Source organism: Festucalex cinctus, chromosome 9 (genome assembly GCF_051991245.1).
Source record: "Festucalex cinctus isolate MCC-2025b chromosome 9, RoL_Fcin_1.0, whole genome shotgun sequence".
Lineage (NCBI taxonomy): Eukaryota > Metazoa > Chordata > Actinopteri > Syngnathiformes > Syngnathidae > Festucalex > Festucalex cinctus.
This window is the reverse complement of record NC_135419.1, coordinates 23,764,588-23,786,517: the sequence shown is the minus strand read 5'-3', so window position 1 is coordinate 23,786,517 and position 21,930 is coordinate 23,764,588. Positions and strand designations below refer to the sequence as shown.

Genomic DNA, 21,930 nt, shown 5'->3' with positions numbered 1-21,930 from the left:
AAAGTAGTGCCTGGCGGTAATGGCGTCTGACTTTTTTCAGAAAAAGAGTATTGTGATGGAAATGTATCACTCTTTTGAACACAAATTGTTTTTATAAGAAAAACACTTTTATTTCCGTGACCCCAGCCAGCTTGCTGGACTATTTTCCTCTCGTCCAACACCGGACCAGAACTCGTGTCACAGAACGCTGTCAGGGGTAAGTCAGTGCTGATCGCACACACTGGAGGTGAGGATGAAATTGAGATTCATGTCCAAAAATCCGAACGATCCCTTTAAGTGTGTGACCTTGGCCACCCTACTGAAAAAACTTCTGGCTGCACTTAGGGATGTGACGATATCCAAACATCACGATACGATATCATGATATGAAGGTGACGATACGATCATTATCACGATACTGTGGGGGGTGGCAATATTTAAAAAAGATCACAATATCGTAAAAAAACAAACAAAAAACTCATACAAAAAAAATACAAATATTTACTTCACTTTATTAGTACTGACATTTAACAATTGATTATTCATTTAATAGTCAATATATCTTTCACACAACTTTATTTACAAATGTGTTGCTGATTTGTTGACCATAACGTTAAGTTTTCAAGAAAAGATTAACATTTGTAAACAGCCAACAAAACATTTTACTGCAGGGGGAGCCACCCACTTATTACATATTGACATCAAAATTAATCTTAGCAGTTTTACGATAATTGGTGCTCAAGTGCTACAATATATTTTAAATGAACAGCTTGGCCAGGCCATCTGTAGATGATGTAAAAATACTGAATTAAAAACTTTATTCTAAAACGAAGGCATTTAGTAAGTTTTATTTAGACTCATTAGCACATGAATGAAAAGTACATTTAACCAATAATTCATAACCATTTTAAATTGTATTTCAAATTTATTAACAAAACTAAAACAATTACTGTGATTTTACAATGTTAATTAATGAACCAATTGTTTTATTGAATTAAAAACCATTTTATTAATAAAATAGTTCTCATTTTAAAATTTTATTATTAGAAATTATCGGAAACAATGTTAAATGTCCATTTTTGCTATTCAACCAATTATTAAATGAAAAATGATTACAAAATAAACAAACAAAAAATACACATTTAATCCATATTGGGAAAATCAGCTCATTAACGTAACAAATAGTGCAGTACTCTAAATCATGCAAATACTCGGCGGCTGGATTACTTCTACGCAATGAATAATTCAGACTGGTCTGAGTTCACAATTTGTGTGCAGGAATACTCAAAAACTCAAATGAACCTGATTTCAAAACATGCATATTATTTCTTAATTGGAGATTCAACACCACAAAGCTCAATAATTGTCCATTGGCGCGAATAGTTTCATGTTTGTTTACATTACAAGGTCCCTATGATTGCCTGGCACCCAGTTCTGGGTGTACCCCACACAGTTGCAACCCTAATGGAGCTAAACACAAAGGAAATGGATGGATGGGGATCACTTTTAAAATGCAGATCAATGTTTCCCTCTGCTGGACAATAAGGGAAGGATTCATCAAGGATGGACTGCAACATGAGGCTCATCTGTGTCTCAATCCAGGTTACAATACAAAGCACACTTTGTTCAACCAGTCCCAGGCCGATTTTATTATTACAAAAGACAGCAACATAATTGTAACCCTCCTGCCCAGAATTCAGTTGAACGCCTAAATAAATCTACATCAACACTCATGCATCCATCCATCCATCCATCCATAAGCTTGCTTCACATCATTCACACATTCACAATGGGCTTCCTATTCCCTCCCTCCCCAACAGTCCTGTTGTCAAACTCAGTGACAACAAACACGCAGTGCAATGTCAAAAGTCTACTGCTGGCCCTCTTTCTTCTCGCCCTCTTTCTTCTCATCCTCTGAGCTGGAGCTGGAAGTGGAACTGCTGCTGCTGTCGCGCTCTGACGCCATCTGCAGGAGGACGAGCCAAAATGCACAACACGTCATACTTTTGCAATCTGGCTGCAACATCCCATTTACACAACTTGGACTCGTACGGTTGACCGTTAGAACATGTTTCCTCAGTGTTAGCATCTGCTTCATACAAGTTTTATGTATTTTGTATGAGTGTTATTTAACAAACAGCACAAATGCATCGGGTCTTGGTCCTTAAACCCACAAACAAATAGCGAGGGTTGACTACAGCATTGCACACACCTTCTTGTAGGCCATTTCGAAGAGCTTGAGTGACGCCTGCTGAAGGTTGCTGGCCGCCTGCTTGATGTTCTCTCCGGTTTCTGATTCCTTGTTGGTAAGAATATCTCGGACCTTGGTGATCTCCTCCTTCAGTTTGGTGCACTGCAAGGAGGGAGTTACAAAAGCTGTACTTCGCGTTTCTCAATTGGCCACATGTCCTGTGCCCACGCGTACTTCACTACACAGCACGCTTCCTCCATGCCATTGCTTATGTTAGTCGCCAGACTTCATAATACAATACTGCATTTACTGTAAATGGGGGGGAGTTGGCGATTTAAAAAAAAAAAAAAAAAAAAAATCACAATATTGTAAGAAAAAAAGAGCTTATACTTAAAAAAAAATATAACAATATTGTGCTTTTGTAGATAACAGCAATGCATATAAACCACCTCCAATCTCTAATAATATTGAGGCACTGCTAATGCAAGCACACATTAGGTGCGTTTCCATTACCCTCAGTTTTGCGCAAAAGGCATGTTTCGCAAAAGTAAGCTGGTAATGGAAACACCGGATTTGCGAAAAAACTCAAATATCGCAAAAAAGTTTTTGCGCTCTCATGAGGTGGTTTTTGAGACGTATCGAAAAAGAAGTATTTCGCAAAAGTGTAATGGAAACACTGTGTGCATTAGTAGTCATGTGACACCCGCCCGGTCACGGAGGAAAGGAATGTAACACATTGTTTATGTGTATTTTTATTAAACTTGTAATTACTATTTGGTTTAAGAATTATTAATTTCGGGTTTGTATTTTAGTTTTACATGCTGAAGTGATTTGTATCGGCTACTGCACGTCATGAGCATAAAAGAGAGAGAGCTGCCTTCGAAAAGTTGAAGGAGAGGAGAGCTTGAAATCCTGTCCTGCCATGTCTGGTTAATTTAGCAGAAAACATCAGAAACTTTTAACAATTTGTAACCCGCCTTTTACCCAGCTTCTGCATGGGAACAACAACATTTTAGGATTACAGGAAGTAGGAAGTACGGTGCCACTCGCTTTCGTGTCAGAACTGCTTGCCGACTGCCGAGGGACACACACAACACCACCACCACTAAATGCCCGAAACCGCCCGATGACGACGAGGGTGAGTGTTTTTAAAGTAATATAACTATACCGGGCGTCAGTCTTCCGTAAACATCATGAGCCCCTCCTACAGAACAGCGAGGTCTCGCGAGACGGGACATTCCGAGAATTGCGCCTCAGAAGCGAAACTCTATTCAATGGAAACACCGACAATTCGAAATTGTGCTTTATCGAAATAGTACAATATCGCTTTTATTTTTGCGAAAAAGGGTAAAGGAAACGCACCAATTGATCGCTTCACAAGCAAATTAGGTTCCCCTTCATCTGACAATTAGCATAGATTTTAAACATAGAAGGCCAAAACATCCCTAATGAAAATTACATTGCACTAATAAATTAGCTACTAGAGGGTGCTAAAACTGCACAAATGGAAATCAATCTGACTTTTTTTTTTTTAAACAGATGTGTTCCTTTTAAATATTATGAACATGACGACGATATTGTGGAAGTTTTAATATCACAATATTGCCCTATTCGTGACATCCCTACTTGATGACACAGTAAATAATTCAGATTGTATATGAAATTGTGAGCTGTGATTACACACACAAAAACTAGATACAAGTCACCCCAACTGCAAGTGTGATGTACCTCATCAGCAGGAAGCTGGTCCTTGAATTCCTCCATCTTTGACTCCGTATCGTGAACAATGCCCTCTGCCATATTTACAGCCTCCACACGCTCCTAGAAGACACAATGAGATCAAGTCTGTTACACCACTCATAGATATGATTAAATCAAAACCTTAATTAATACTCAAGTTACTTCAATTAAACCTATGTTCATTGATTATGCCAGAATAAACAGAAGAGGGGTGTCAAAATTAGCATGTTAATAGGTCAAAAAGTAGTTACTCAACAAAGTAAACTGTCATATTATTCTGGCGAATCACGTGCACATATATATTAGGGCTGGGAATCTGACTGTCTCACGATTCGATTCGATTACGATTTTTGGGTCTACGATTCGATTCAGAATCGATTTTCGATCCAAAATTATTTGATTGACAAATGATTTCTGCTTCAATTTTCAGATATGCACAACATTGTCATGATCTACTCCAGTCTGCTTTGCAAGACAAAATGACAAATAGAGACATTAAAGTGTCTTTTTAAAAAACAAAAAACAAAACCATTTATTAATTTTGTATTGTAAGTTCATTTTTCCACAAAAAAAAAAAAAAAAAGCCCACACAGCATGTGGGCTACAACTGCCTTTTCCCCTTCTTTTTCATTCAATAAAAATCGATTTTTGGATATTAATATCGATTCGATTTGATTAATAAATGAGAATCTCGATTCTTTTATGAATCGATTTTTTTGCACACACCTACTATATGGTCCCAAAAAAGAAGTATTTACACAGTCAGCAAACTGTATGTTTGTTCGGAGAAAAAGAGTTTCTGCATTAAAACAACAACAATATATGTATGTTAAGCCTCTGTACTATGGTTTGATAACTGGAGGGGGATGAAAATTAACAACCAATTTGCATTTTCTAGCTAACAGCCAATTGGAGCAATTGTCACTAACATCAATTTGCATAAAAACCAAAATGGCAGAAAAATATCTTAAAGAGATACTTTACTTTTATTCAGCCATTTTTGGCAGTCAAACATTTATATTTTGCCTATAATAAATTTGATATTTTTTATTATTTTTCATGTACAATTAGTACGTTTAAAAACATTTTGCAACTTGCTGTCGACTGAAAATGACATCACAAGGGCTGTTAACCCATCACAGCTCAGCTTGTGAATGTCACATGATCAAACCTAGTAAACAGCTGAGCTGTGATTGGTTACCTGAGCCCTTGTGATGTGGTTTTCAGTCGACAGCAAGTTGCAAAATCCATTTTTAAAGGTACTAATTGTACATTAAAAATAATGAAAATATAAAATTTATTATAGGCAAAATATTAACTTTTTATTGCTATAATGGGCTAAATAAATTAAGTATTACTTTAATAATTACACCATTTTAATCACTGCTTTTTATTTTAAGTTCCCGCTTGCACCATGAATGTATGGAGTAAGATTGTGTACACTTGATGAAACCATGACTGTGGACCACACAATAAACAATGACCTCCAAGCCGTGTTCCTTCCTCGTCATGATGTGAAGATGATGAATTTAAGAATATGCTTATTTCTTTGAAGTAACCACTTGTTACGGTGTTGTAATGTGACATTGCAGATGGTGATATTGCCGTGCCATCATGTTTATTGCATAACGTGATGCGTTACATTGACATAACATTAACAGAGTTGCTCTGACGGGCAAATTCATTCGATTACTGCGCTATGACAAAATTAATGCTGTACTAATTTAAGACCATTATTCCCAATGCTGAACATAATAGACTCCCCCAAAAGAATCTTGTGATGACATATGATCACTTCAAGCTCATCACCCCTTCAAAATGAGGCCCTCACCTTCCTCCTCCTGTCCTCCTCTGCATACTTCTCAGCATTCTTCACCATATTCTCAATGTCATCTTTACTCAGACCTCCTGATGACTGGATAACAACTGCAGGCAAACAAACAAGCAACACAGATTAGGTTTGTAAATCCCATTTTTAAACGAAACAAAGGAATACTATGACACATACGCACTAATGACTTTATTTTTCATTAAAGCTACATTGCAGAGTTGAAAATGTTACTATTAAAGCGTTTTCTACATCATGCATGCTCCTCCAATGCCCAGATGAGTACAAAGAGCCCCGACTTAACTGTGACTGCGCAGTTAAAAATATATTATATATCTTCTATTCAGTTTCTTGGGGGTACGGAGGGGTGGAGTGCTGGAGGGGTCATGCAGCGTTGTGTTGGCTAGCGTACGACAATTTGGATGGGGAAAAAATAAAGAAATAAAAGATGAGGCCGGCTTTAAGGTTAAAGGTTTTTCATTTGAGGGCCACATACAGAAAATCAGAAGGACGCAAGGGCCACATAATGTTATGAAGAGAAATTGTGTTTAGTCCTAAAAATTGTACAAATAATTTATTTGTGCTTTTGCATATTTAGAAAAATGCTACAGTATATAAACCAATTTATTTGTAATATGGCAGTGGGGTTATTATAGTTTTGGAATTTTTCATTTTAGTTAGTTTTTATTAGTTTTCAGGGTGGTTCTGTTAGTTTTTATTAGTTTAGTTCTTGCTTAGTTTTAGTTTAGTTTGTTAGTTTCAGTATTAGTATTAGTTAAAAAAAAAAAAGAAAGTTTATTACTTGGGCGCAATATTTAAAAAACAGCATGGGTGCAACGTCATTTGAAGATGCTTTTCCATTGGCTGCTGCTAGATGACGTCACTTCTGTGTGACATACTTTCAAACGTCATTATTCCGGTTTATATCAAAATAAATCTACTAAAAATCACATTTAAAATCATCCCCAAAGGCTCATGCATTAAATTAATAACCAAAGACTAAAACGAATGACATGTTTGCTACTAGTTACTTTTAGTTAGTTTTGTAAACATAAAATGTAGTTTCAGTTAGTTTTCATTTTTTAAAAAGCATTTTCGTTTTTATTTTATTTCGGTAACAATATTGGTTTTTGAGTTTTAGTTTTTTCATTAGTTTTAGTTAACTAAAATAACCTTTAATGGCACCTGTTTTTCGACACCCTCCCTTCTTACTTTGACCATCTCCAAATATTTTTGCTTTATTTTATTTGAACTGAGTCAAATGCCATTTTTAGCATATGTCGCGGGACACTGAAAAATGGATGGCGGGCCGCAAATAGCCTTAGTTTGGTTAAAGGTATGGTCCAAATGATTTGTTTTGGCCTGTCCAGGGACGTTTCTTTGCGGAGACTCAACGTTTTCCTTCCAGCCAAACAACGGAGTCAGGCTACTATAAGCGGCATATGCAAATTTTGCTGCGCCAACGCACACTCCTAATTGGTGGACTGTTTCCGCGACATATTTGATTCGGCCCTACGAAAGCATGTTCCTAATCGGTGGGGTTGCTTTCAAGCTCGTTCCTGGTTGGCTGCTTCCTCAAGTGTCAATTGAGTTGAATATTGTGTTAATAAACAACGGAAAAAACTTCAGCCCATGCCTTTAACTATTAAACTCTTTAACGTTCAATGTGAACTCTTGCTGAATTTGATTATGTGCATAAATATCAAGTGTGAACCATCTTCACAGTTGTTTGTTTATACTGCGATTGGACTTGAAGACTTGCAACGGGGAAACAACTCACTCTGCTGCTCCCGGCCTGTCCCTTTGTCCTTGGCGGACACGTGGACGATGCCATTGGCGTCGATGTCAAAGGTGACCTCAATTTGGGGAACACCACGGGGGGCAGGGGGGAGTCCCACCAAGGTAAATTGACCCAGCACCTTGTTGTCTGCCGCCATCTCTCTCTCACCCTGACACACTTTGATCTCCACTTGCGTCTGTCCGTCTGCTGCTGTGGAGAAAACCTGAGCGGGAAGAAATGCGGCATTGCGGTGTCATTGTTTCAAGATGAACAAGGCTCAGATCAGAATGTGTCCATGCAGTCCGTCCAAATGTCTGCACCTGGCTCTTCTTAGTGGGAATGGTTGTGTTCCTGTTGATGAGCTTGGTGAAAACTCCACCCAGAGTTTCAATTCCCAGCGACAGTGGCGTCACATCCAAAAGCAGCACATCTGTGACATCTCCTGCCAGGACGCCACCCTGGATGGCCGCTCCTATGGCAACGGCCTCATCTGGGTTGACAGACTTGCTGGGTGCGCGGCCAAACAGGTCTTGAACAGTCTGTTGGACCTAAAAGAGAGAGACTGTGTTACGCCTCTGTCAATGTTATAGCAGAGCAGGGAAGAGCGAGAAAACATATCACTGGGTACCTTGGGCATACGTGACATGCCTCCAACCAGAAGCACCTCTCCAATGTCACCCTTGGACACTTCTGCATCTTGCATGGCCTTCTGACAAGGAGCGACCGTACGACGGATCAAGTCGGCTACAAGGCCTTCGAACTGAGCACGGGTCACCTTCATATTGAGATGTTTGGGCCCGGATGCGTCCATGGTCAGGTAGGGAAGATTGATGTCAGTCTAAAAGCGAGAGCAAACAATTAAGTTACACCGACAGCCCAGCTCGGAAAGTACCTGAATGACTTCTTTGACATTAACTCTAACTGCCACGCGTTATCAAAACAAAACAACCCCCACAGTTCCAGCCGATTTCGCTGTTTAGGCATTCATCAGATTCCATCATGTTTCATTGTAATTCCAGACACCGACAGCCCATTGAAAAGAGTCACAATGCTGCTATCTACTGGCCATAGTTGGTGTTTTTAATTCCACAACCCATTGAAAAGGCAGCGCTGCACTAAGATGTTGCACTTAACATTGATAAAACAAAAAAACCAAAAAACATAGATGACGTCATTTAACGTTTATGGCGGCATACATCCTGATTTTACTAATCATTATTAAACGTTTTTGGCGGTCAAAGAGTTAACGGAGTGATTGAATGATGCAACAGCATTTAAGAAAAGATAGATGCCTTTGAACAAAGCCCGTGCAAGGTTTCCACCCAATCAAATTTTAAGATCAGTCTGAATGAAATTTAAAACAGATATCACAAAACAAAAATTTGGAAAAAAGGCAAAATGACTTGCCACGGAAATATATTCAATAGGAAGGCAGTATTCAAGTTGGTTATACAGTGATACCTCGGCTCACGAACTTAATTGGTTCCCAGAGTGTGTGTAAGCCAAAAAGTTCTTCTTCCGAACATTTATTTCCCATAAGAAACCATTAAAATGAGAATAATCCATTCCCAGGTCCCTATAAAACAATTTTCTACTAAATAAGCCTTAAAACTACACAAAAATATACCTTATTTTATGTATAATAAATGTGCTATTGTATTGTAATTAAAGAAATAAATTGTACTGTATAATAAAGTTGTTTTATTTTACTTTGTGATGGTAGTTCTTAAGGATAGTAGCAATGGTAGACTTACTTCATTCGCGAGCGTTTCACCGCTGTTTATGGAACGGTTGTCGCTCATTCGCACTTTCGTGCTCACCGGAGCCAACTACTTTCACCTCTTTCCTGGGACTAAACAGCCGTGGCACGATTTTCTCCTTTTTTGAGGTACGTGATGGCACTTTCGCTTTTTTTAGTGGCGCGAACTCCATTGACTACAATGCAAACGCGCCGCCGAATCGCCGTCCCTCGCTGGTAAGCATTAGGCTTAACACTAGCCTGTAGTGGGGTCTTTTTCGGTCCCATAATAGCAAAAGTACACTCAAAATGTCTATCAAACACAAACCGCGTCCGCACTAAAAGAAAGGGGGTGACGAACTGGGACGGCGTGAGCGTGCGTCAGCTTCTCGTGGCCGCCACCGTGGTGCTGTTCGACCGCGTGGTTTGGTTCGTCCGCCGAAAAGTAGTTCGTCAGCAGAGACTAAATTCTCGCGAATTTAATATTCGTGAGGCGAAAAGTTCGTGAGCGAAAGCGTTCGTCAGGTATCACTGTATATTTAACTTGAACCACAAAAAAGGGGAAAAAGATCTTGGTTCGGCGATATATCGCGATACTACATCGCGCGATTCTCGAATCGATTCAATAATCGGCAGAATCGATTTTTTTTTTTTTTAGGATTCACACCTTGAGCATGGAAGCCTTAATATTTTATTTTAATGCTGTTCAAACATGAAACAGATTACAACCTCTATAAGACTGAAATTTCAGATAAATAAATAATACATTTTCATATAAATCTTACACTCTACAAGCTTACTGATTATTATTTTCTAAATTTGAATGAAAAAAATCGCAACAATCGACTTATAAACTCGTATCGGGATTAATCGGTATCGAATCGTGACCTATGAATCGTGATACGGATCGAATCGTCAGGTACTAGGCAATTCACACCCCTAATATATATATATATATATATATATATATATAAAATACATTTTCATATTTTCACACCCCTAATAAATAAATATATATAAATAATACATTTTCATATTTTCACACCCCTAATAAATAAATATATATATATATATATATATATATATTTATTTTTTATTTATTAGAGGTGTGAATTGCCTAGTAGCTGACGATTCGATCCGTATCACGATTCATAGGTCACGATTCGATTCGATACCGATTAATCCCGATATGAATTTACAAGTCGATTGTTACGATTTTTTTTTTACTCAATTTAGAAAATACCATTCAGTAAACTTGTACATGTACACTAAGATTTGTATGAAAGTTTATTTATTGATCTCAAACTTCAGTGTTATAACTGTGATCCACTGTATTTTAACAAACAGGTTGTAACCTTTTTCATGTTAGAACAGCATTGAAATAAAATAGTAAGGCTTAATGTTCCATTAATATAACATTCTTCCATGCTGAAGGTGTGAAAGTTAAGACGTTTTGTTGAATATTTTTTCATCAAAAATGGATGTTAAAAAATCGATTCGGCTGCCTATTGAATCGATTCGAGAATTGCGTGCTGTAGTATCGCGATATATTGCCGAATCGATTTTTTAACACCCCTAATATATATATATATATATATATGTTAAAAATGGAAGAATTTTCACCAGATGACTTGAATAGCTGTTTGGGAAGAATTTGTTTAACTTGCCATGACCCCATTGTATTTATATAATATCAAATGTGCATTGCATTCAGTCTCCATTGTAATGAATGTTTTTTTTTTTTTTTCCCGCCAAATCAAATTTTTGTGTTAGGAATGTGACAAATGCATTAATAAATAAATAAATAAATAAATAAATAAAATAAATCAATAAATAAAAAAAAATTGGCTGTACTATACTCAAGTCTCCATGGCATGAGTAATCAATAGAAAAAAAGTCATTTTGGTGGCGAACTACTCCTTTATTGGTTTATTCAATGCAAAAACTCGATATCTTATCACAAATATTTGTCTGATTTCTAAATAATTATGATCATCATTAGTATTATAATAGATTAAAATTGTCTAAGAACAAGTTACTTTTTAGGTGCCAAGTCTCATCTTAAATGTAATGTGATTTGTTTGGCCCATAAATTAACCATTTGAAATGTTAATAATAATAATAATAATATCAACTGCAAGAAGCAGCCTGGTCAAGTCATTTAAAAGGCAGCTGTCCTCACCATGTTTGCAGCATTGTCTGTCTGATGGCATTTCATACCGCTTATCGAGCGTGTGAATCGTTTTTTTTTTTTTTTTTAAACCCTCTTTAGTTACGGTGTTGAATGAATGGCACCATGTCTTTCGCCAGGTAAAAAGTCTGATTTGTCGGCGCTGTTTGGATGGTGTTTGGGCAACAACGGTGAAACACTGTCGGCAGAGGATCTTCTTTTTTAGTCGAAATACTTGCATAATTCCGATGTTGACTTTCTACTAAATCCACTGTCGCTTCTATCGCTGTCTCCTCTCCTACTTGTCGCCATTGTCGCCTGTTCGTGTTTTCAGAGCAGACAGTTGTGAGAGTGGAGGTGGAGGGGCGGGTGAGCCGTAGGGAAGGGGGAGAGCGAGACAGGCTGCGCGGAGGAAATGGCTGCTTTTATGAAGCAAAACAAAAGTTTGCTTGTTCAAAGTTAACTAATTAATTAATTAATTAAAACATTGCACGTCCGCGATGTGGCTATCGCGCATGCCCACATCGCAATCACGATCTTCAAACAGTATATCGTACAGGCCTAATCAGAATACTTCTGGGATTAGGTAACAAAACTCAAGTTGGAAAGAAAAAAATCCTGTTTTAAATGTTTAAAAAAAATTGTGGGAAATGTGATTATAGTAGAGAGTTTTGTGTTCAGCTCGTAGTAGTACTACATTCAAATGTGCTTGGAGCATTCATAGATTTTACTTAATCTAATACGTTAAACAATATAATGTGAAACTAAAAACTAAAAGTTAACTTTGGATTTTCAAATTTCACACTTTTTAAACCTAGTGGAAACCTTTCTGCCGAGCTGTCATTTCCTTGAATGACGCGCGTTTACCTGCAGTGAGGATGACAGCTCACACTTTGCCTTCTCGGCCGCCTCTCGAACTCTCTGGAGGGCCATGCTGTCTTTCGTCAGATCCACACCAGACTGAGGTGGCAAAACAACAAAGTTTATTAACACCGAGCATTTCAACCCATGACGCCATTGCATTTTCAAGACGGTCAACTATTAATCACCTCTCTCTTAAATTCCTTGACAATGTGTTTGAGTAGGGGCAGGTCGAAGTCTTCTCCTCCAAGGATGGTGTCGCCATTGGTGGACTTCACTTCAAAAACGCCCTTTTGTATCTCCAAGATGGAGATATCAAATGTACCTCCACCAAGATCATACACGGCAATACTGGAAAGCAGAGAAGCTAGTTTTACTGGGAAGCTCAAGTCCAGCGGAAGAAGACATCTTACATTACTTTCATATCCACTATGACCCTCACACCTCTCATAAGATTACAGCCCAAATGCGTGATTAAATGAAGACTAAATCATTGTTTGTACTTGTTAAATCTGTGTCAGTGTAAAAGGTCAAATGTTGTGGTTAAATCAAGGATGTCCAAACTTATTTGTATGAGGGCCCGCAAACAGAAAAATGGATGGATGAAGAGTCACTTTGAAATCCTTCAACTTTATTAATTTATTAAACGTGCTCAAATCAACCAAATAAGCAATTGTATATTGATACATTCTGCTTAATTTGATAAACTGCTACATAACAGCTTTCTGTAAAGATAAGGTGGAGTGGCTTCTGCCTTGTAGCACACGAGACCAGATCCATCCCTGCACTCAACAGCAGCCGAAACCCAGCTCCATAATCAGAACAAAACAAAAGCAAGCTTAGCAAGATGAACATTTTCTTAATTTACCACACTGTTTTGAAGCATAATTATTTTTTGTTTAAATAGTTAATTTCTGTTTACATATTTAGAAAAACTCAAGTATATAAACCAATTAGTGTTAGTGGCATCAATTATTTTTTACACTATCACTCTGCCCACCTATACCCTTTTTTATTTTATTAATATTTTTGTAACTGGCCTTGTCAAATCATTTTTAGTATATGCCACGGGCCGCTAAAAAATGGATGGCGGACCACAAATGGCCCCCTGCCTGTAATTTGGAAAATGAAGTGATAATTAAATGATGAAACCGCTCCTACTCGTTTCGTTCCGTCTTGGCACTTTTTGATTAAAAATTAGCTAATTACGACTCCATAAAAAACTGAATATTTTCATTTTATGGTTTGACTTTTTATACATTTTGTTTAGAAACATTTCTACTCACATCTTGTCCTGGGTTTTGTCCAAGCCATAGGCCAGCGCAGCCGCTGTGGGCTCATTGATCACACGCAGGACGTTCAATCCAGCAATCTGGCCAGCATCCTTGGTAGCCTGAATACACACGAATATAGCAATTAGTGGAAATGGGAAAAATGACAAGGATTAAATACATCTGATAATCCAAACATTAATTTTGCTGCTTTCACAGACTCAACTCAACTTTATTTATAAAAGCGCTCATTCAGAACGCTGCAGTTCGAGTTCTGACCAAAACAAAGATCAGAACATATTACTCCAGTACTTAAGGATTTACACTGGCTCCCAGTCAGCTGAAGAATCAATTTTAAAAGTTCTGCTACTCGTCTATAAATCACTAAATGGTTTGGGTCCTGAATATATCCAAGAAATGCTGATTGAGTACAAACCCAGCAGGGCTCTGAGATCTACAGACTTCTACAACTAGTGGAACCCAAAGCTCGAAGCAAACATGGTGAAGCTGCATTTAGCTATTATGCTGCACACAGATGGAATAGGCTACCAACAGAAGTGAAGTCAGCCCCGAGTGTAAATGCTTTTAAATCCAGGTTAAAAACTTTGCTTTTTTCTCATACCTTTGATAAACTCATTCACTCCCGGTATACTTGTCAATTACAATTTTTCAGAGTGGGGATAGATGGGAAGAATCTGATTATGCTCCACTGTAAATGTCAAACTTGGAAACAACTTTACTGATGCCCAACCACCGGTAGATGACATCATTGCCCCATTTTATATGAAATAAACACAGTTTCAGAGTCCATGGGAGAAATGGCTGTATTTTAGAAAACCTATATTTTTCTACTGTCAATTATAAAAGAACGGGGCGGGGCATAAAGTATTGAATTCTATTCTGTCATTTGGTAGATTCGGCTTATATATAATTATTGAACGTAATATCGCGCGGGTATTGAAAATTTTGAAATTTTCTAAAATGGCTGGTAGTGAAAGAGTTAAGGACTTTCAAACAGCTTTAATTCAATTTTTTTCCCCTTCCTTTTTAATTATTTTTATTATTATTTTAAACTTCCTTATGCTAAATGTTTTAAAGTTTGCTGAATAATGTTTTAATATTGTCATTGTATGTTCTTTTAGTAAATTTTGTAACCTACCGGTACTTTTATTTACGCTTCTTCCTCTGAATGTTAACTACTGTACTGTGTTTGTTGATGCTTATGTTGTCTTTCCTTGTGTAAAGCACATTTAGTTGCCTTGTGTATGAAATGTGCTATACAAAAACTTGCTTTGCCTTTAACTCATTCACTGCCAGTCTTTATAGAAAATGTTTACATTTCCAATACTCACGTGATATTACATTCAATAATTATATATAAACCGAATCTACCAAATAACAGAATAGACTCCCTACTTTTTTGTCCCGTCCCGTTCTTTTATAATTGACAGCAGAAAAATGTAGGTTTGCCAAAATACAGCCATTTCTCCCATGGACTCTGAAACTGTGTTTATTTCCTATAAAATGGGGCAATGATGTCATCTACCGGTGGTTGGGCATCAGTAAAGTTGTTTCCAAGTTTGATATTTACAGTGGAGCATGCTCAGATTCGCCCCCATTTAGCACCGCTCTAAAAAATACAATTGACAAGTATACTTGTCAAAGGCAGTGAATGAGTAAGCCGGCATTGCTGTATACAAAGTGCTGTACATTAAACAACTACTGTATATGATGTTATATACTTTTGGTGCACCAAAACAAATAATGCAATGACCCACATGATTGGAAATTCAGCAAAAATGTAGCCATATTATAAGGTTATCTTGTTGAAATACTTTATTTTAATCAATAACATTAGGACAATGGAGACAATATGATTGTGTATGCACTCTTTTATTTAGTGCAATGCTAAAGTATGGGATCGAGACTATCAGCACATACTCAAAAAATAAATAATTCTGGATTGGGTGTTAAAAAAATATTAGGATTTCCCAAGCAGATTCAGTCGACCTACGCATCATAACGTGTTCTGCACCTAAATGAATATTACAGTTTGTAGGCTTTGTACTGTGGACCAGGTAGGTTTAGGTGCATTTTGATCCATTCAGACAAGTTTGCAGTACTCGCATGGGACAGTGACATTTGTTTACATCTAGAAGACACATTTACAGTCACACTAGCGAAGTGGAAGCAACAAATAACTTTCATACATGCTGTCTACTAAGAAAGTTAAAGACTGTCCCTTCCTAAAGCACGTTTAACAGCAACAATGTAAGTATTTGTGCGCAAACCTGTCTCTGAGAGTCATTGAAGTAAGCTGGTACTGTGATCACAGCATTTTTCACTTTAGTTCCCAGGTAGTTCTCTGTACACACAAAAAAGAAAGAAAAAAAAAACTGTAAAACAGCAGATCAAAAAGTGTCTGTTGTCTGTGTACAACAAACCTCTGAGAAAAATCAGCCATTACCTGCCGTTTCTTTCATCTTCATCAGGACGAAGGCTCCAGCCTGACTGGGGGAGTACAATTTTCCATGAGCCTCCACCCAAGCATCACCATTAGAAGCACGCACAATCTTGTAGGGCACATTCTTCCTGTTGATGGAAAACACAATTACATTAGCAAATGTGATCTATTCATCATCCCATATATTTGCACATTCTTACTCACAGGTCTTTCTGGACTTCAGCGTCATCGAAGCGGCGGCCGATGAGTCTCTTGGTGGCGTACAACGTATTCTGAGGGTTGGTGACAGCTTGGCGTTTAGCGGGCATACCGACCAGACGCTCCCCTTCGGCGGTGAAGGCAATGACTGATGGAGTCGTCCTGGCTCCCTCTGCGTTCTCCAGCACCTGCCAAGAAAGAACATGTTACATAGACTCATGTACATCGTGCTGCATCATGACAGCAGAGGAGACAGTCACACAAATAAAATCTGTATTATTCTTATAGTTCCCATTTACAAGTTATCTCAAGGTACTATTCATTTGGAGCGAGTCTATGACACTCCAGCTTCACACGTTGAAGAAAACCAACTGAACCCCAAGATAGTAATTCATTTAAGCGTAATATTTCTATATTGCCATTAAAACAGTAACACGTTGCAAAATGTCACTTTGTGCAATCATAAAAAAGCAAGGTCCTTAAAAAGGTCAACTATTCAGATTGAATTGATTTTTTTTTTAATTACACCTGTATCAAATGTAACCTTATGAAAATGATCAACATCAGCTACAAAAGTTTTGATCCACACTCATGAACTAAAAACAAAATATGAACTCAAATATTTCTGAAGATATACTAACGATCAAACAGACCAACATACTCTATCGCTCTCTCAATTTTTTTTTTTAAATATTTAGATTGCTATTTTGACTAGCTACGATGTTGAATGTAAATGTGCCAAAGAACATTCCCCAAACTGGATTACATACTGTACAGTGGCATGAAAAAGTATCTGAACCTTTTGGAATTTCTCACATTTCTGCCTAAAATCACCATCAAACGTGATCTGATCTTTGTCAAAATCACACAGATGAAACAACAGTGTCTGCTTTAACTAAAACCACCCAAACATTTACAGGTCTTCATATTTTAACAAGGATAGCATGCAAACAATGACAGAAGGGGGGAAGAATAAGTAACTGAACCATCACATTTAATATTTTGTGGCCCCCCTTTGGCAGCAATAACTTCAACCGGACGCTTCCTGTAGCTGCAGATCAGTCTGGCACATCGATCAGAACTGATCTTGGCCCATTCTTCTTTACAAAACTGCTGTAGTTCAGTCAGATTCCTGGGATGTCTGGCATGAATCGCTGTCTTGAGGTCATGCCACAGCATCTCAATGGGGTACAAGTCTGGACTTTGACTTGGCCACTCCAGAACGTGTATTTTGTTCTTCTGAAACCATTTTGAAGTCGATTTGCTTCTGTGTTTTGGATCATTGTCTTGTTGCAGCATCCATCCTCTTTTTAGCTTCAACTGTCTGACAGACGGCCTCAGGTTTTCCTGCAAAACATCCTGATAAACTTTTGAATTCATTTTTCCATGAATGATTGCAAGTTGTCCAGGCCCTGAGGAAGCAAAACAGCCCCAAACCATGATGCACCCTCCACCATGCTTCACGGTGGGGATGAGGTGTTGATGTTGGTGAGCTGTTCCATTTTTCCTCCACACATGACGTTGTGTGTTCCTCCCAAACAATTCAACTTTGGCTTCATCAGTCCACAAAATATTTTGCCAAAACTTCTGTAGAGTGCCCAAGTGCCTTTTTGCGAACATTAAACGAGCCACAATGTTTTTTTTAGACAGCAGTGGCTTCCTCCGTGGAGTCCTCCCATGAACACCATTCTTGGCCAATGTTTTACATATAGTTGATGCATGCACAGCGATATTGGACTGTGCCAGTGATTTCTGTAAGTCTTTAGCAGACACTCTAGGGTTATTTTTTACCTCTTTGAGTGGTCTGCGCTGAACTCTTGGCGTCATCTTTGGTGGGCGGCCACTCCTTGGGAGAGAAGTAACAGTGCCAAACTCTCTCCATTTGTACACAACTTCGCTGACTGTTGATTGATGAACATCCAGACTTTTAGAGATGGTTTTGTATCCTTTGCCAGTTTTATACAAACCAACAATTCTTGATAGCAGGTCTTCCGACAGCTCTTTTGAGCGAGTCATGGTGCACATCAGACAATGCTTCTCATCAAGACAATTCTAACCAGGTGTGTGTTTTATAGTGGGTAGGGCAGCTTTAAGTCACTCATCAGTGATTGGGCACACACCTGACTTAAATTGTTTGGTAAAAATTTGTTTCAATTGCTCTTTAAGTATCCTTAGGCAGAGGGTTCAATTACTTATTCCTCCCCCTTCTGTCATTGTTTGCATGCCATCCTTGTTAAAATATGAAAACCTGTAAATGTTTGGGTGGTTTTAGTTAAAGCAGACACTGTTGTTTCATCTGTGTGATTTTGACAAAGATCAGATCACGTTTGATGGTGATTTTAGGCAGAAATGTGAGAAATTCCAAAAGGTTCAGATACTTTTTCATGCCACTGTACATGTAACACCAGATCTGAGATATTGGGTATCACCTTTGCTTGTTTACCCTCCATGACAGCAACACACGAGTTGGTGGTTCCCAGGTCAATTCCAATGACTGCCCCCTTGATGGCTTCGGACCTGCAAACGAGCCAAATATCGTTCATACGTCATCATTTTGCAACGAAAACGTGTTTTTTTACTCCAAATTATTGCTACTGTCTTCCCTCACTTATCGCAGCCCACAAAAAGTGAAATCTGAAGGAGAGTTTGGTCTTTTCACCTCTTATGTAATTATGAACCACCCGACATGGTTCCTATGCATTGAAACACTTGCTACACAATAAAATTTAACTGTTAAAGTGTGCAGTATGAATGAGTTCAGATATGATCATAGCACCATGCAAACCCTTTACCATAGCAGCGGACAAGGACAACTATGTTTAAGTTTTTCCTTTGTACATATATTAAAATATAGGGCCCGACCAATATGCATTTTTTTTAGGCTGATATCGATAGATTATTGGCAGAGGGAAAATAAATAAATACAGATTACTGATTAATCTGCCGATTAATATATAATGCATAAATTCCTTTCCAATGGGTGCCAATTCCGCACAAACTTTCGCAATTAAGATTCTCTGCTTTGAATGACAAGTCCATATAAAAAAAAATTCACAAAGTATACAAGGTTATTGTATAGATTTATGTGTCACTAATAAAACAATTCTTACTTGTTTACAAATGCTGTAAAGCATTAACCTTTTCTTTTATAATTTTTTTATCTTGTGTTATTTTCACAAGTCTTGTGATTTAGTGGGCTAACCTGGGATCTCGGGGATTGTATTTCGTACCATGTCGTGGAAATGTGCAAGAAAAAAATAATAATAATCTTGGACGTTTGCATCCTGGGATTTTGAGAAAAGAAAGTCTTTGAACCCTTGAAATATCAACTTTATTAACTTGAAAGGACAATTACAAATAATAATAGAATAAACTAAAAATAATAGCAACAGAAAAAAAAAAAAAAAAGGAAAAGAAAAAAAAAAGAGTAAGAACAAATACTGACTGTTCCTATGCGTTTTGGCCTCTTGGGGGCAGTGTGGGTACAATTATGGTGGATTTTATAAGACTTTAGATCCTTCCTTGTTAAAAATTAAACTGTTAAATTGTCAAGGCCACCATTTTTCTTTGCCGCCTTCTTCGACGTATTAAAAATATCAAAATTAAAACAAAATGAGAAGAAAGTTTGGTGTCCTGACTTGTGGTTCGAGCTGGTGTTTATATTGCTTTGCCTCCCTCTACAGGTATTTTTGCGTAATTAACTTTTTCTGTTAATTCCAATCTGTGTACCCGTAGGCAGATTTAATCATGACACCTCCGCAACTTTGGCTAAACAACACACTAGCTTATGTGCTTACAGCCAGCTTCAGTGTTTTCACAACGTCTACGTGGGGCAGTAGTGGGTATCAGACACCGAACGGCAAGAGCCAAAATGTATTCAGCGCTGATTGACTGAATGACATCCAGCGATTACTTGTTAGGAAAAGTGAGTGCGCAAGGAAGCCGGCAGCATGCGGTGACTACTGTTCATTGATTGAGGGGGAGCAATGTTTAGCCTGGTGGGCCACCAGGCTGGCTTACACGACACTGGGGGAAACCCTAATCCAATATTTAACTACACTTCTTACTAAAAAAAACAAATGAACAAATCCAACAAATGATCAAAAAAGGTGACATTGACTAGCAATGTTTTGAAGTAGTTCTATTGACATACGCATATGATATCTTTTTTTTTAACTGTTGATAATATCCAGAGCCCTCATAAATATTCATTTAAATATACTTACGCATAGTCTCTCCTGGACAGGGCTCTGAGAGCATCAGATTGGAAGCCACTCCAGTGAGCCTGTGGAGAGATCACAATGTAATTTCTAAGAGCAAGGCTTCTGGACCAATCAAATGTTCTAAAATGATTGGGACATACAAAATAAATCTGGCATCCATGCATGTCATTCAATATCTGAAATGTATGAATGATTCTGTTTTTTTTGTTTTTTGTTACGTTGACAGAATTAGACACACTAATTGCTTTTATTTTTTTTAAACAATCACTTCAGCGGTTGGAATAGTTGAGGACTACGATCAAATCGTTAAATAGGTAACTGTACTGTGTTTGCAGCCATGTTGTATGTTAGTGGAAGTGACACTGGTCGTGCACAACAACCTGTGACAATGAATAAAATACTCAATTTGATTTAATTGGTTTTGGTTACCGTTCCTTTATATTTAACACGTCATTAATATTTAGGTTGGTAATTAAGGAGGTTCTGAATATATTTCTCCTTGATAAGAGGTCCTTGGACCCACATTGTTTGAGACCACTTGTGTTAGTGTTGGACGGATATTGCAGCTGGTAGGAGGAGGCCATCCATTTGAAGGTCAACGAGTCCACACATCTGCCACAGACTAGTGATGATGCATAAAACACAGGCTAATTTCACTACTAAAAACTGCAAGCGTCAACTAACATTTAAGACAATTAAGAAGGATTACAGTTTACATTACCAAACTACGCAACCGGCGAAATGTCATGCGCCGGCGTTAGCATTTAAAACGCTTTCACTCATAGCAAGCAATAATTAAACCAATGTTTCACAAATTAGTACAAGTGAAATTCACACCGACTGTGTAAAATATATTTCATTCCACGTGACGGCCGAATGCCAAATGGCGTGCTAAAAAGTCGGGAGAAGAAGCTAGCCTCAAGCTAACCGCTAACACATTAAACCTCGCAGTGGCCTGACAAAAGTCGCAATTGACGGAGAGTATATCCTAATGTCGTCTACATGAGTGAGAAGCTCACCTTTGTTAGCAGAGATGACACATTTCGTGCGCACTTTCTTGTCGGCAGAGTCCTTGAAACGCTTCTGGCAACGCTCAACATTTTTGACAGCTCGGCTAACTAAATGTAACAAAACGAGTTGAAACCGTTGAACAGTGGAGAATATTGACAAATATTCAAAAATCGCTGCCTTGTGTCTTCTCGAGAGCCAGGTCCTGATCAATGCTAGTACTGATGGCAAACTGGCAATCACAAGACCGGTGGGTAGTCAGTAAAGGCTAAAGAACTGCGACGCACCTTCTGGAATTATCCAACACATGTTACACCATGCAATGATGAAGGACCCCTAAAATAGGACAAAAACGTAATGCCTGATAATATTTTTCCATTAGAAACAATATATTTAAAAAAAATGAATTTTCACGTTTCATCATTCACTAGAAATATATTCAAATATTCTATTAATATTCTTATTAGGAAATGTAAAAT

General features: G+C 37.9%; 1 protein-coding gene across 1 annotated transcript; it reads right to left on the bottom strand.

The window, feature by feature from the left end:
• Window positions 1-471: 471 nt before the first annotated feature.
• hspa9 (heat shock protein 9) lies at window positions 472-21,773 on the bottom strand. Its single transcript, XM_077531297.1, has 16 exons — window positions 21,463-21,773; window positions 20,447-20,505; window positions 18,650-18,737; window positions 16,227-16,408; window positions 16,026-16,150; window positions 15,850-15,923; window positions 13,574-13,680; window positions 12,476-12,638; window positions 12,294-12,386; window positions 8,147-8,356; window positions 7,839-8,066; window positions 7,519-7,741; window positions 5,742-5,836; window positions 3,899-3,991; window positions 2,192-2,332; window positions 472-1,945 (listed from the first exon to the last, which is right to left on the bottom strand). The coding sequence occupies exons 1-16, from the start codon at window positions 21,541-21,543 to the stop codon at window positions 1,850-1,852; spliced, it is 2,058 nt and encodes a 685-aa protein (XP_077387423.1). The 5' UTR covers window positions 21,544-21,773; the 3' UTR covers window positions 472-1,849.
• Between the last annotated feature and the right edge of the window lie 157 nt (window positions 21,774-21,930).

Excerpts from the sequence above, each read along its gene's own strand:
- hspa9 (XM_077531297.1), bottom strand. The coding sequence starts at position 21,543 with ATGTTGAGCGTTGCCAGAAGCGTTTCAAGGACTCTGCCGACAAGAAAG. Across the intron at positions 8,067-8,146 it reads GCATGTCACGTATGCCCAAG|GTCCAACAGACTGTTCAAGA; the intron begins GTACCCAGTGAT and ends TCTCTCTTTTAG. Across the intron at positions 3,992-5,741 it reads AGGAGGACAGGAGGAGGAAG|GAGCGTGTGGAGGCTGTAAA; the intron begins GTGAGGGCCTCA and ends TGTGTCTTCTAG.